This window comes from Schistocerca serialis, chromosome 4, assembly GCF_023864345.2.
Source record: "Schistocerca serialis cubense isolate TAMUIC-IGC-003099 chromosome 4, iqSchSeri2.2, whole genome shotgun sequence".
Classification (NCBI taxonomy): domain Eukaryota; kingdom Metazoa; phylum Arthropoda; class Insecta; order Orthoptera; family Acrididae; genus Schistocerca; species Schistocerca serialis.
The window spans coordinates 752,848,666-752,865,078 of NC_064641.1; the positions used below are offsets into that span (position 1 = coordinate 752,848,666).

Here is a 16,413-nt window from a genome sequence, read left to right on the forward strand (position 1 = left end):
TGACTGTTATAAACTTGTACATATACTATGTTCTAATTTATACGAAGAAGAAATTACCAGAAACAAAAACCAGAGAAAATGTACACAGCCACAATACAAGAAGGAATAGGTGCCTCTATATTCCTTACCACAGGTTGTCAAAGTCACTCAACAGCTACGAAATCATGGGGTACAAATTATTTAATAAACTTCCTCAATCTGTTCAAGAATTACCTGAACAATTATTCAAACAAACAATTCACGACTGGCTAGTCCTCCACCCATTCTATGACATAAGAGAATTTATCAACTGTAATATAATACTATAATGTTAACAAGAAACCTGTTGTTTCTTTCAAACTATTAATTGTATTTTAGTATGTATATGACGTTGTCTATTGCTGTAATGGCCGAATGACAATAAAATTATTATTATTATTATTATTATTATTATTATTAAGATTCTAAAATATAAGGTCTGTTCATTTACTTCTGTAAATTCATTTAATCCTTGCAGGAGTCTATAAAGTGCATTGGCCGTAGAGTTTTGTTGCCCTTTCATGTGTTGTTATTTCAGAATTGAAGTCTTGTCAAAATAAGGACCAATGAGCAATTTTCTTGTGTAACAACTTGCAAGTCAACAAAACAGATAAAGCTTGGTGGTCACAATAAACTTTTGTGTTTTTTCCTCACAAACAGTTTTCAGATTTCTGGAGGCCAACACTACAGCTAATGCTTAGAGTTTTGTAGCCGAGTAAGATCATTCACACTCGGTGAGTGTTTGGCTAGCACAACTAACTATACAACTTGGTCTCTCTCCATCTGTCTTTCTAATTAGACACAAACAAGCACTGAGTCACCCCTGGTGAGACAAGCCTCTACATCCCTACATTTGTCCTCTAGCCATCCCTGCTTAGCCATTTTGGACTTCCTGTTGATCTTATTTTTGAGACGTTTGTATTCCTTTTTGCCTGCTTCATTTACTGCATTTTTATATTTTCTCCTTTCATCAATTAAATTCAATATTTATTCTGTTACCCAAGGATTTCTACTAGCCCTCGTCTTTTTACCTACTTGATCGTCTGCTGCATTCACTACTTCATCCCTCAAAGCTACCCATTCTTCTTCTACTGTATTTCTTTCCCCCATTCCTGTCAATTGTTCCCTTATGCTCTCCCTCAAACTCTCTACAACCTCTGGTTTAGTCAGTTTATCCCGATCCCATCTCCTTAAATTCCCACCTTTTTGCAGTTTCTTCAGTTTTAATCTACACTTCATAACCAATAGATTGTGGTCAGAGTCCACATCTGCCCCTGGAAATGTCTTACAATTTAAAATCTGGTTCCTAAATCTCTGTCTTACCATTATATAATCTATCTGAAACCTGTCAGTATCTCCATGCTTCTTCCATGTATACCGCCTTCTTTTATGATTCTTGAACCAAGTGTTAGCTATGATTAAGTTGTGCTCTGTGCAAAATTCTACTAGGCGGCTTCCTCTTTCATTTCTTAGCCCCAATCCATATTCACCTACTATGTTTCCTTCTCTCCCTTTTCCTACTACCGAATTCCAGTCACCCATGACTATTAAATTTTCGTCTCCCTTCACTATCTGAATAATTTCTTTTATTTCATCATACATTTCTTCAATTTCTTCGTCATCTGCAGAGCTAGTTGGCATATAAACTTGTACTACTGTAGTAGGCGTGGGCTTCATATCTGTCTTGGCCACAATAATGCGTTCACTATGCTGTTTGTAGTAGCTTACCTGCACTCCTATTTTTTTATTCGTTATTAAACCTACTCCTGCATTACCCCTATTTGATTTTGTGTTTATAACCCTGTAGTCACCTGACCAGAAGTCTTGTTCCTCCTGCCACCGAACTTCACTAATTCCCACTATATCTAACTTTAACCTATCCATTTCCCTTTTTAAATGTTCTAACCTACCTGCCCGATTAAGGGATCTGACATTCCACGCTCCGATCCGTAGAACGCCAGTTTTATTTCTCCTGATAATGACATCCTCTTGAGTAGTCCCCGCCTGGAGATCCGAATGGGGGCTATTTTACCTCTGGAGTATTTTACCCAAGAGGACGCCATCATCATTTAATCATACAGTAAAGCTGCATGCCCTTGGGAAAAGTTACGGCAGTAGTTTCCCCTTGCTTTCAGCCGTTCACAGTACCAGCACAGCGAGGCCGTTTTGGTTATTGTTACAAGGCCAGATCAGTGAATCATCCAGACTGTTGCCCTTGCAACTACTGAAAAGGCTGCTGCCCCTCTTCAGGAAACACACGTTTGTCTCACCTCTCAACAGATACACCTCCATTGTGGTTGCACCTACAGTATGGCTATCTGTATCGCTGAGGCATGCAAGCCTCCCCACCAGCGGCAAGGTCCATGGTTCATGGGGGGAGGATTTTAAATCTATTATGCAATAATCTAGGTGCAATAATCTAGGTTTCTTTAGAAGTTTCTCTACAGTGAATGTATACCATGGAGGTTCCCTCCCATTATGAACTGTTCTACTGGGCACATATCAATTCAGTGCATGTTCAACTATTCTTTTAATATAAGCCATAGTTCCTCTACTCACTCCCACCCTCTGCTGAAAGTTTCAAGTTCCTCATTTAGTTTTAGGATATGGATTCCACCTTTTTGCAAACACACAGTTTTTTCTTTTTACCCAAACATGTTTAAGCACTTATGTGGCATCATCAGTGTCTTTTTATTTATTGAAAACTGTAAAAAGTGAAACTGTTTTAGGTTATAACTGATTTAGCAAGGTGAGGCCTAAAGAAAGTTTTAATTCGTTTTGCTCCTTACCATGATTTTACATTATATGGTTTTGCAGGACCACCTGTACGGTGTCCTGCACTGACAGCTTGTCATGTGCAAACTGAATGATGTAAATGTAAATTTCATCATTGAGTAACACATGCCGTGATTAAGAAAAAAAAACGATTTTAGCATGTCAAAATGTGAGTAGTAACAATGATACATGCAAAACATGTCAAAATGTGAGTAGTGAGAATGATATATGCAAAACATTTTGGCACGCCAAAATCACTTTTAATTCGAGAGATGCATTAACTCACTGATGAAATCTACATCTACATCATTTGATTTGCAGATGACAAGCTGTCAGTGCAGGACACCGTACAGTTGGTCCTGCAAAACCATATAACGTAAAATCATGGTAAGGAGCAAAACGAATTAAAACTTTCTTTAGGCCTCACCTTGCTGAATCAGTTATAACCTAAAACATTTTCATTTTTTAATGTTTTCAATAAATAAAAATGCATTGATGATGGTAAAAAGAAAAAAAATTATGTTTGCAAAAAGGCACAACCCAGTTCCTATTATTTTTACTGCAAATGCGGTAAGAAAGGACGAGCTGCAGATCCAAAAGATGAATATTTCTCATTGAGGTATGACAGTAAGTGACACTACTGACGTTTTATCTAGTTTACTAAACATATATATCTTTAGCCGGCCAGTGTGGCCGAGTGGCTTTAGGCGCTTCAGTCTGGAACCGCGCGACTGCTATGGTTGCAGGTTCAAATCCTGCCTCGGGCATGGATGTGTGTGATGTCCTTGGGTTAGTTAGGTTTAAGTAGTTCTAAGTTCTAGGGGACTAATGACCTCAGATGTTAAGTCCCATAGTGCTCAGAGCCATTTGAACCATATATATCTTTCTGCTTGTTTTAGTTGTCCTTTGTACTTTGGTAATCATTGTTGTCACAGTTTCGATGTGGATGTCCTCAAAGAGGTCAGGTCTATTTGTTGGCATTAGATTAAATACATTTCCATCATGAGTGGATTGACTAATATGATTGATTTATTTCATTGAGTGATTTTATTTTGTGTTCCATAGGTCCAACTGTGTTGGGTTCACAAGAATGTGGAACGAGTCAGTTTTTTACAAATCCAATATGATAATCTTATAGCATATACAGAAATTTGAGTAAATAATTATATAAAAATGTCTACAGTAAATTCTTTGAGCAGCAATACAGAAAAAAGATGATACATATTTTCTTAGAATCATTAAAGCACTACAGAAAAACAGATACAGAGCACAAACGGATACAGAGCTCAACTTAAATAACATTCTTAGTGGCATTATGTCTATTTGTGTTATATAATATTAAAATTTTACAATTTATTTATTTAAAAATTCATCTAGACTGTACAAATCATTTTTCTAGCAGAAATAGTTTTAATGTTTTCTTAAACTTACTCTTATTATGGATCTCTGTCTTTATTTCAGGAGGGAGAGCATTGAAGAGTTTTGTTCCAATGTAGTCAACACCCTTTTGCACCAAGCTCATATTTCTATGCTCACTGTGTATGTCATTCTTCCTCCGCATGTTATGCTCATGATAATCACTGTTTGGTTGAAATATCTCTATATTTTTACAGACAAAACACATGAGAGAAAAAATATATTAGCATGTAGTTGTGTATATTTTAGATTTTCAAAAGATATCTACATGAGTCTCTTGGTCACAATCCACATATAACTCTTAAAGCTCGCTTCTGAGCAATAAATACTTTCCTTGCTAATGGCTGGTTGCTCCAAAAAATAATGCTGTATTCAATAAGTAACTGAAAATAGCTGTAGCATGTCACTTTTGCAGTGTTAGGTTCAACACATGTAGTGACAACCCATAAAGCTTATGTAGCAGAGCTAAGCCTCTTACAGAGATCCATAAGATGTTAAGACCAATTCATTCTCTTGTCAATGTGCACTCCAAGAAATTTTGTTGTTTCCATTCCTTCTATTGGCTGATTACCACATATTACACTTCTTTGTTTTCGTACAGAACTGAGTAAAGCTGGTCTTACTGGAATTTAATGAGAGACCATTCACCTTGAACCAATTAACCACATCTGAGAGTATGTGTGTGATCAATGGATTCCTCAAGATTACTGTCTGTTGTACTGCTCATAAAAATTGTGGTATCATCAACAAATAATGTAAATTTGCACGGCAGGCTTGTACATGATGGTAGATCATTTATAAAAATCAGGAATAATAGTGGCCCAACAATTGAGCCCTGAGGCACTCCACATGTACTGGAACTCCATTCAGAATGTGAGGAAACATCTCATATTTCACCTGAGCTATTCAAGACAACTTTTTGTTTTCTGTCTTGGAGATATGACTGTAGCCAATGTCTGCAACACCACTTATTCCTACTAATTTTGCAAGAGAATCTGGTGATCTACACAGTCAAACGCTTTAGACAAATCACAGAAAACACCAAGTGCTAGCATTTTCTCATTAAGGGGTTCTAGGACTTCATTTGCAAGGGCATTGATTGGGTCTTTTGTTGAACGGCCCTTTTGAAAGGCAAACTGGCTCTTGCTGAGAACTCCATTCTTCATGAGATGATCAGTAATTATTACAAGTATTAGCTTTTCTAGGATTCTAGAGAAAGCTGTCAGAAAAGAGATAGGTCAGTAGGTAGTTAATTCAGTTTTATCGCCCTTTTTGTATGGGGGCTTAACAATGGCATACTTAAGTGTACTGGGAACAACACCTTTCTGAAGGAAAGTATTGAAAATATGGCATAGAATGTCCCTTATCCACACACAAGAATATTTCAGTAAATTACTAGAAATATTATCAACCCCTGCAGAGTTCTTACTTTTTAGAGAGATGATGATTTTTTTGAATTTCGTATACAGTGACGGGATTAAGGTGTATTTCTGCAATTGATTTGATTGATTGATTGATTGATTTGATTTGATTTGATTTATTTCGTGTTCCATAGGTCCAACTGTGTTGGATACACAAGGACGTGGAACGAGTCAGTTTTTTACAAATACAATCTGATAATCTTTTAGCATATAGAGAAATTTGAGTACATAATTATATAAAAATTTATACAGTAAATTCTTTGGGCAGTAATACGTAAAAAGAAAATACATATTTTCTTAGAATGATTAAAACACTACAGAAAACAGATACAGAGCACACACAGATACAGAGCTCACGTTAAATAAAATTCTTAGTGGAATTATGTCAACTTGTATTATATAATATTAAAATATTACAATTTATTTAGTTAAAAATTCATCTAGACTGTAAAAAGCTTTTTCTAGCAGAAATATTTTTAGTGATTTCTTAAACTCACTCTTGTTATGAATCTTTGTCTTTATTTCGAGAGGAAGAGCACTGAAGAGTTTTGTTCCAGTGTAGTGGACACCCTTTTGTGCCAAGCTTAAATTTCTGAGTTCACTGTGTATGTCATTCTTCCTCCGTGTGTTATGCTCATGATAATTACTGTTTGGTTGAAATATCTCTATATTTTTACAGACAAAACACATGAGAGAAAAAATATATTGGCATGTAGTTGTGTATATTTTAAGATTACGAAAACTATTTCTACATGAGTCTCTTGGGTGCAATCCACATATAATTCTTAAAGCTCGCTTCTGTGCAATGAACACTTTCCTTGCTAATGGCTGGGGAAAAAATAATTCCGTACTCAATGAGAGAATGAAAATAGCCATAGTATGCCACTTTTGCAGTGTTAGGTTCAACACGTGTAGTGACAACCCGTAAAGCATAGGTAGCAGAGCTAAGCCTCTTACAGAGATCAATAATATGTGAAGACCAGTTCATTTTCTTGTCAATGTGCACTACAAGAAATTTTGTTGTTTCCATTCTAACTATTGGTTGATTACCACATGTCACACTTATCTCTCTCTCTTTTTCTGTTTTTGTGCAGAATTGAATAAAGCTGATCTTACTGGAATTTAATAAGAGACCATTCACCTTGAACCAATTAACCACATCTGAGAGTTCCTCAAGATTGTTGTCTGTTCTACTGCTCATAAAAATTGTGGTATCATCAGCAAATAATGTAAATTTACATGGCAGGCTTGTACATGATGGTAGATCATTTATAAAAATCAGGAATAATAGTGGCCCAAGAATTGAGCCCAGAGGCACTGCACATGTAATGGAACTCCATTCAGAATGTGAGGAAACATCTCATATTTCACCTGAGCTATTCAAGACAACTTTTTGTTTTCTGTCTTTTTGAATATACAGCTAGACAGATTTTCGGCCCCAACTATCTGTTCTTCGTAGTTTTCAGAGATTTGCTGAAAGTTCTTTTAGCAGACCTTAGTTACTAATGGTTGAGATTCCGTGTGAGCCAATGAAAAGGAGCCTGGATGGTAGTTACACGAATACCGCAGCTTACTTCAATGCGGTAAAGGCTGAGCCATGCGCAACGACTTGTCTGCGCAGCGTTTGTGCATACAATAAATGGCTGTAAATTACTCCATTTGCAAGGGGCTCCCAGCAATGGATTTCGTAAACCGATATCCCAGTACCGCTTCCAGGTGATCGTGTAAACACTTCAAAATCGGTCCTGGAAATCCTATTCTGGAATTTCGCAACCGATTTTCGCTCCCATGCAAAAGCAACCGGTTTTGAAACGCGCTTGTATTGTCAAGTTATGTCCTTTCTTCAGAATTTTCGGTTAGTATGGACTTGTGTAGTGAAGGAGAAGCAGAAATATTAGACTGAGCGTGAAGCTATCTGCTGTAATATTTAGGCGAAGAAAAATAACGATAGTGTCGACTGAATCAGAAACTGGATCCTCTGTTTTCATGCGCTATGTTTAACTGGGCAAGCAAATCAACTTCTGACTCTTAACATGTAAACGCTACAGCGGAAAACGGTTTCCGACATTCGGTTTTCGCCTTTTGGAAGACATGTCGTATGTAAACGTAGTAAATGTGCTTGCGTATATCACATTAGTTTCAATCTACTGCTGGCCCACCATCCGTCGGTCTAGGAAAGAAATTTCAGCGATAAGCGGCTGCGTTCTGGTTAAGGATATTTCAATTCAGCATATTAACTCGTAATTTAGAAATTACTTCCGTGTTATATATTCGTAACAAGTCTTCTTTCCTCTAGTTTCTTGAGTATCTTTGACGACACGTTTTATTATCTTAGATAAACAGTTCAGTGGCGGCGAAACTGTGTGTTAAATATGTGTGATAACACATTTTTGTACAAAATTCCGAATGGTCAACAAGTTAGATGCTTGAAAAAATGGAAATAATCAGCTGCAGATGCGTAGAATTTATGTAGTTGTGGTTTTAAGTCCGCGATTTTCGTCTGGTTTTGTGTTTTGAACTTAACCATCGTTTCCAGCTACATCGTCTGCTAGAAGTAGCTAGCAGACAACTAAAAATTTCGTAACTGTGCGACAAGGAGTAAAATTCTGTATAGCTCTGGAAAAGTGTAGTACTGTAGTTGCGTTTGGACACATACATAAAACCGAATGACTTTTAGAGTTGTATATTACACGTGCCACATGGTCATGCTCGTTTAACATTACAGTCTGTTTCGTTAGTGGCACTTTATATACGTGATGGAGTCCACAGCAGCGGTCATTATTATAGGAGACGAAATACTGAAAGGTCAAACAGTGGATACGAATTCACATTTTCTTAGTAGACAACTGTATAAATTAGGCGTCAGACTGTGTTGTATATCTGTAATTCAAGATGATGTGGATCAAATTACTGAAGAAGTTAGGAGGCTAGCTAGCAAATATACGTGGATTTTTACCACTGGAGGAATAGGACCAACTCATGACGATATTACGTATCGCGGAGTTGCAAAGGCCTTTGGAGAGCGGTTGGTACTAAATACTGAAATAGTGGAGGTACTGAAGAAAGTATATCCAACCGCTCACAACCAAATGGACCCAGAAGTGAATCCTGTATTAAGAATGGCACAGATACCAGAATCTGGAGTGCTTAATTACCTCAAGAGCGAGGGAGAAGGGGCACTTGATGGATTCATTGATAATTTTCCAGTTGTCTCAGTTTTCAACGTTTATATTTTCCCAGGTATACCTGCATACTTCCAGTTCGCCTTCAAGAAATTGAAGCATATATTTGCGAACCGTGGCACAAGGTTTTACTCCGTACAGCTTTATTTACAATTGTCGGAGGTCGAAGTTGCTCCAGTTCTTAATGAAGCTGTTCGGTTGTTTAATGGTAAAGTTTTGTTTGGTTCATACCCTTGTACAGAAAGTGGCTTCTATTTTACTAAAATAACAATGGAGTCGAAAGTCTATGTAGAGGTATTGGAAGCCAAAGCTTTTCTTCAGCGGAATTTTGCACCGGAATCGATTATTAGATTTCTACCAAGCTCTGTAAGTAATGCTGTAAATAACGTGTATCAGATGGTTGAATCATCACTCGTGGATCGGCTGTCACTGGTTGTGAAGAAGGCAGTTAAGGTCAGTAGTGAATTGAAATAAATAAAACCCTTATTTCAAGCTCTTTCCTAAAGTTGTTATCGCTTGAAAGTTTCGCAAACTGAAACTTAGGACAATGATTTTCGGCCACTTATTCAGAAAATTTAGTGCGTTTTCATACAACACTATGAAACAGAATTTGATCATATTTTCAGTGTCAGCTGTGAAAACAATGGAAGTGGCCCACTAATTTAAGATAGTCAAATAACACAAACAAGTCCATGCTGCTGTTCACTTCTGTTGTAGAGATTTCATTGCATGAACCTTTTTTTTAAGTGGATTACTGCAAAATTTTATACTAAATGTATGGTGATGTTGGACTTTAATCACTGTGACAGATCTTTAGCGGTAGCATACACACTACTTGCATGTTGTACTTTTTACTCACAAGCATGAATATCGAGTATGCACTATCCTTAACAGAATCATTACAGAAAAGAAATCAGATGAGGCAACATAGATGAATAGATATATGATGTAACAAAAACTTTCAGGAAATATTCATCACACATGGAGGAAGAAAATAAATTGTATGGACATGGTCCTGGAAATGCTTTATTTCCATGTTAGAGCACAGTTTCTACAACTGTTAAACACATTAATCATCTACTTTGAAATGAGACCTAATTCATGAACAGCATACTTGCACTAAAGTGAGGGCTGACACACTGTTGAACAAACCATTTGCAGAAGTGTACACATGCTGGGACATCAGCTACTGATAGTACCTGCACACACTGTACACAGTGCAGATACAGCAGGTTCTTGTGTAGCACTCTTCAGGCAGTCATGATCAACATTTCTTGTTCTAGCTAATTATTTTCCACTGACACTCAGCTTGTCATCAACAACACAAAGTAGTTATCCTCTAGTTGATGTGTTGTTGTCCCATAGACCTCTCCCAGTCATGAGTAGTAGGATTAAATGTTACACAGTTCCTATGACAAGTATCAGTTGCTTCAGATGTCCTTTTAGATTAGATTTACTTTCATTCCAATTGATCTGCACTGAGGAAGGCCTCCAGGACGTAGAACATGTCAGAAAACAATAATACATGACAAATATTTACAACTGAAACAAATACGCAAATCTACCTTCCACAGGTCTCAAGTGGAATGATCGTAAATTTTTTTAAAATGAATACTACATGAAAGAATCATTTTACAAACACTAATGCACTGAATTTAAATTAAAAAAAACTTTTTTATATTTATAAGGTAATAAACATGTAATAGGACTACTATAATACTTATTTACAATGAACACATTACTGCACTGAAATGGTGTGGAAGTTAGATCACACACACTTGGTTCTACTGAGAAATTCATCAATGGAATAGAAGGAGTTGGCCACCAATAAATCCTTTAGGCTTCCCTTAAACTGAATTTTTATGGCTGCTGGCAAGTTATTGAAAATTTTTTGTTCCTGAATAATGCACACTCTTTTGTACCAGAGTAAGTGACTTTAAATACTTGTGAAGATTATTCTTATTTCTAGTATTGATTCCATGAATTGAGCTGTTGGTTTGAAAAAGTGATATATTTTTAATGACAAATTTCATTCAGGAATAAATATATTGGGAAGCAATAGTTAGTATCCCTAGTTTTCTAAATAGGCTTCTGCGGGATGTTCTTGAGTTCACACCACATATCTCTCTTACTGCACATTTTTGTGCATGGCCAACTTTAGCTCGGCTTGATGAATTACCCCAAAAAATAATCCCATATGACATTATGGAATGAAAGTAAGCATAATATTCCAGCTTTTTCATTTTTATATCCCCTATGTCTGACACAATTCACTTTGCAAATGGAGATTTGTTAAGACGCTTCAGCAGTTCTGTGGTGTGCGCTTCCCTGTTGAATTTATTATCAAGCTGTAATCCCAAGAATTTAACACTGTCCACTTCTTCTATCTGCTTGTCATCGTATGTTAGGCATATAATTGTGGGACTCCCCTTACAAGTCCTGAACTGCATGTGTGTTTTTTCGAAGTTTAGTGACAAAGAATTTACTAGGAACCAGTGATTAATGTCCACAAATATTTTATTTGCCTATCTTTCTAAGACTACACTTGATTTGCTATTTATTGCAGTGTTTGTATCATTGGCAAACAAAACAAACTTGGCATCTGGTAATGTTACTGATGAATGGTCATTGATATACACAAGAACAAGTAAGGACCATAAAATGGAACCTTGTGGGACCCCACATGTAATTAGTTCCCAGTTAGATGATGCCTGATAGGTTAATACATGTCTTTTCTAATAACAACCTTTGTTTCCTGCCAGAGATATAAGATTTGAAGCATTTTGCAACATTTCCTGTTACACCATAATATTCTAATTTACTTAAAAGGATATTGTGATTTACGCAGTCAAATGCCTTTGACAGCTCACAAATTATACCAGTTGCCTGCAATTTTTTGTCTAATGAATTAAGCACATTTTCGCTGTAAGTGTAGATAGCCTTCTCAATATCAGAAACCTTTAGAAATCCGAACTGCAACTTTGACAGTATGTTATTTGAGATAAGATGGTTATAAAGCCGATTGTACATTACTTTTTCTAAAATTTTTGAGAATGCTGGCAAAAGTGGAATTGGATGGAAATTTGATGCTATTTCTTTATCTCCCTTCTTAAACACTGGCTTAACGTCAGCATATTTCAACCATTCAGGAAATATTCCACTGATAAACGACTGTTTACACAGATAGCTTAATATGTTACTTAACTCTGAATCACATTCTTTAATTAACTTTGTTGATATTTCATCATACCCACTAGATGTTTTTGATTTTAAAGATTTATGATGGAAATTATTTCTGCTGGGGTAGTGAGGGTCAAATTCATATTATGGAAGTTACTTGAAATGTCTGGTCTCAGGTATTCCATAGCAGCATCTACAGAACCTGACAACCCCATCTTTTCAGTAACAGTTATAAATTGTTTGTAAAAAAGTTCTGCAACACTATACACATCTGTCACCAATGTATCATTTACTGTGCTATTTGCCCCTCTTCATGTCTGGTTCTACCAGTCTCCTCCTTCACTATATCCCATATTTTCTTCATTTTGTTATCTGATATGACTACCTTTTCCTCGTAATATATTTGCTTTGATGTCCATATTACAGTCTTTAATATTTTGCAGTATTTCTTTCAATGTGCTATAGCATCAACATCAGAACTGTTTCGGATTGACAGATACAGTTTTCTTTTTGTTTTACAAGATACCCTCTATTCCTTGAGTAATCCATGGCTTCTTTGTAGACTTTTCTCTAACCTTGGTTAGTTTTGGGGGGAAACATGTTCACATAAGGTAAGCACTTTATTAGTAGAAGTGTTACATTTTTCATTCATGCCTGGAGCACTGTAAACATCGTTCCAGTGAATGTCTCTGAGAAGTGTTCCAAAATAATCAATTTTTGGCTTATTGACTACCCTCTTGAGCTCAGATTTAACAGATTTTATATCCTATTCAGTATTAACATTTAACAGAAGCAACTGCATGTCATGGTCTGAGAGGCCATTGACTGTTGGTTTTGTAATATAATTTTGTTCATTGGACTTTTCCATAAAGATATTATCAATGGCTGTTTGTGAGCAATTGCCTACTCTATTGGGGAACTTTACAGTGGGAATTAAGTTGAATGATAGTGTTACTAACTCAATAAGTTCTTATTGGGAGAGTCTTTAAGGAAATCTACATTGACATTGTTGTAAACTGGCAAGACAGCCAATCCACAATGACGGGTAGCCGAAAGGCACGCGTTTAAGCTCACGCAGGATGGCGTGAGGTCTGGAACAGGTCAGGGATATGAGACTAGCAAAAATAGTACGTATCTGTTGGAATACTTAACTTTAATCCATAATTGGTGAACATCGGTCTGACGGTACATGCATCACAAGATAAATAGCAATTGATAATGGCGCCTTGCTAGGTCGTAGCAAATGACGTAGCTGAAGGCTATGCTAACTATCGTCTCGGCAAATGAGAGTGTAATTTGTCAGTGAACCATCGCTAGCAAAGTCGGCTGTACAACTGGGGCGAGTGCTAGGAATTGTCTCTAGACCTGCCGTGTGGTGGCGCTCAGTCTGCAATCACTGATAGTGGCGACACGCGGGTCCAACGTATACTAACGGACCGCGGCCGATTTAAAGGCTACCACCTAGCAAGTGTGGTGTCTGGCTGTGACACCACAGAAATCACCAGCAACCACTATTTCTTTGTTTTTGGTTGTATAATGGGCCAGTACAGCTTCAAGGTGGTTTGTGAACAGATTATAGTTACCTACAGGTGTTCGATATACACTTAATATTAAGAAGGACTTTTTGTGAAATTCTACTTCTGTTGCACATGCTGTCCATATGCTGTTCTAGGCAAAATTTATGAATGTCTATGTTCTTAAATTTATGACAGTTCCTGATGAACGTGGCAACTCCTCCTTTCCCCACTTCTGCTCTACAAAAGTGAGATGCTAACCTAAACCCTGTAACACTTAAAAGTTCTATACCGGTGGTCACATGACGTTCAGAGAGGCAGATTATGTCAGCTGGGTTTGAAGACTCTAATTCATCTATGCAGATAATTAATTCATTAATTTTATTTCTCAGTCCTCAAATATTTTGATGCAATAAAGATAGCTAACATTTCACATTGACTGTGTTAAAATTGGATAGAGTTTAAATATCTGCTGACTGTTGAAAATTCTTAACCAATAGCTGTTTATGCTGATGTAATAAGCTAGAATTATGTTTTTTGGTTTCTTTCTCAAACTGAAGGTTTGTCTCAGTTCTAACCTCTCTTAAAATTTGGTTTCTTTCTGTCCTCCCTACCCTAAAAAAGGGTCTTTTCTGAACCCTATAACCACTGGTATTTTATCACACATGCCAGTGCTTCCCCCTTTACCTTTTTTGCTATTTTGCCAGCCAGTTTACCCTTCCTTTTCCTATTAAGGTGAAGGTTATGCCTAGTATAATCCCACCTATTGAGAGAATCAACAGGAACCACACTAATGTGTGACCCTGCACCCGACATAAGTAGCCGTTCCAACTCCAAATTAACTCTCTTGACAGAAGAGTTCAAATGAGGTTGGTCATGGCACACAAGAACAGATACAAACTCAACACTAGTATGCTTCGTTGCTGATGCAATCTTTGCCAGGTCACACTCTATACTGTACCCAGGATCTCTGTTAATACTATTACCTGCCCCACCCACTATAACCACGGTGTCTTCTGTTGTGGCACTGTCATTCTGGAAATCTCTACCTGTATAAGTATTGAGCACCATGGTGGTTAACATCTGTCAATCCATACAGCAAATGGGCATCTGCCAACTCTGCATTTGAGTGCACTTCCATTGTACTGTACCAGAAACCAAGTCCACAATGAACACTAAACAGTTGATGCTCCATCCGTGCTTGATGCTAGTAGAACAGTGAAGTTCATCACATGTCAATTCAAGCAGTGAAGTGAGCCACATGTCAACATTACTTTCATTCTGTTGGAAAACCAAGCACTGCCAGTGAGCTTGAGAAATATAACTTACTGACCAAGTATAATGGAGAGGATATTTTGAACATGTCGTGTAAGGAAATGTTTCATGTAATGCTGGTATGTTCTGTTTCTGTGTGTTTCCCGTGATTATTGTGATTATGGAGAGAAGATGAAGCTGAGCTCTGACATGGAAATAAAGCATTTCCAGACCAATGTCCCTGTAACGCATTTATTCCTCTATATGTGAGAAATGTTTCCTGAAAGTTTGGCCATATAAGTATTGTGTTGACACCCTCCTACATATGAAGAAATGATCATTATAATAAAATAAGAGAACTCAGAGATCACACGGAAAGATGTAAGTGTTCATTTTTCCCATGTGTTTTTCAAGACTGGAACAGTAGAGAAATAGAATGAAAGTGGTTTGATGAACCCTCTGTGAGTGACTTAAGTGTGAATTGCAGAGTAGTCATGCAGATATAAACGAGGCCCTGTATAGGCTGCATTTAGAATCTAGTGTGGAAAATTCAATCTGTATTTACCCAACTACAAATGAAACAAACTATTTGTTATCTGGACCATTTAGAAAGCTGTTGTTTCTGTCTCCTGACATACACCCGTTATGTTGATACTAGAAAGAACAAATGCCCTTCTGGTGATGTAACATTTACTATAGAACTCTAAATATACATTACATTTAGTGTCATTTTCAAATTGTCTGTTTTATGCACTCGTCCACAAGTGCATGGTGCTATTCACTTCTATTGTAATGATTTCATTGCTAGGAACTTTTGAAACTGAATTACAGAAAAATTTTAAACTGAATTTATGGTAGTGTTAGACTTTAATTATAGTTACAGACATTTAGCTATAGCATAAATACTATTTACATCTCCATTTGGCCATCCTGACTTGGATTTTCCATGGATTTCACTTGTGCCTAAGGTGATAGATGATTTCCTGCCCTATGCTCACCTTATCTTTTCCTATTTTGTAAATGTTTTATACATATGTATTATTCCTGTATGTTTCTGGTACTTCTTGTACCAAATGGCCCCCGGGCAAACAAATAATCAAATAAATAAGACTGATTCAAGTTGAGAGAAGGCAGTTTTCCAGCCAATGAAGGACACTATGCTTCAGAGAGCCTGTTTATGGACAATGTCATTGTGTGGAGAGATGTAGCTAACAGCAAAAAATGCACAGTAATTCAGAAAGACATGTAGTGGATTAATGCTCAATGCATGCAGTACAAGCTGACTTCCAATGTGAGAAAATGTTGACATATTACTTGTAAAGTCTTTGGAAGATCTCTGTTTGTTTGATTAGACATTTGATATTAATATAATCACTAGGATAACATTGATAACATAAAACTAGTTGTGGGAAAGGCAAATGCCAGACTAAGATTCATTGAAGAACCTAAAGTCAGTGTGATTCATCCTTATCAGTAATTTATTTTTCCTGGGCTCATTAGACAATGATACAGAATCAGTCAGCTTAAAGTGAGAAAAACAAATCATATACAGAGATATGGGTATGTGTTTACTGAGAAGAGGATAGAAGAAGACAGGTGGTTGGCTGCAACCGTTTGAAGAACCCATTCACAAACAAGATAGTTTTCAAAACC

At 36.8% G+C, this 16,413-nt stretch overlaps 1 protein-coding gene across 1 annotated transcript in view; it reads left to right on the top strand.

Moving 5' to 3' along the window:
* The first annotated feature begins 7,978 nt into the window (after positions 1–7,978).
* Positions 7,979–16,413, top strand: part of LOC126473291 (FAD synthase-like) — an 87,966-nt gene continuing 79,531 nt past the window's right edge. The window contains exon 1 of the mRNA XM_050100250.1: positions 7,979–9,265. Within this exon, the coding sequence (XP_049956207.1) occupies positions 8,387–9,265 (879 nt within the window). The 5' untranslated portion in view covers positions 7,979–8,386. The remainder of the gene's footprint in view (positions 9,266–16,413) is intronic.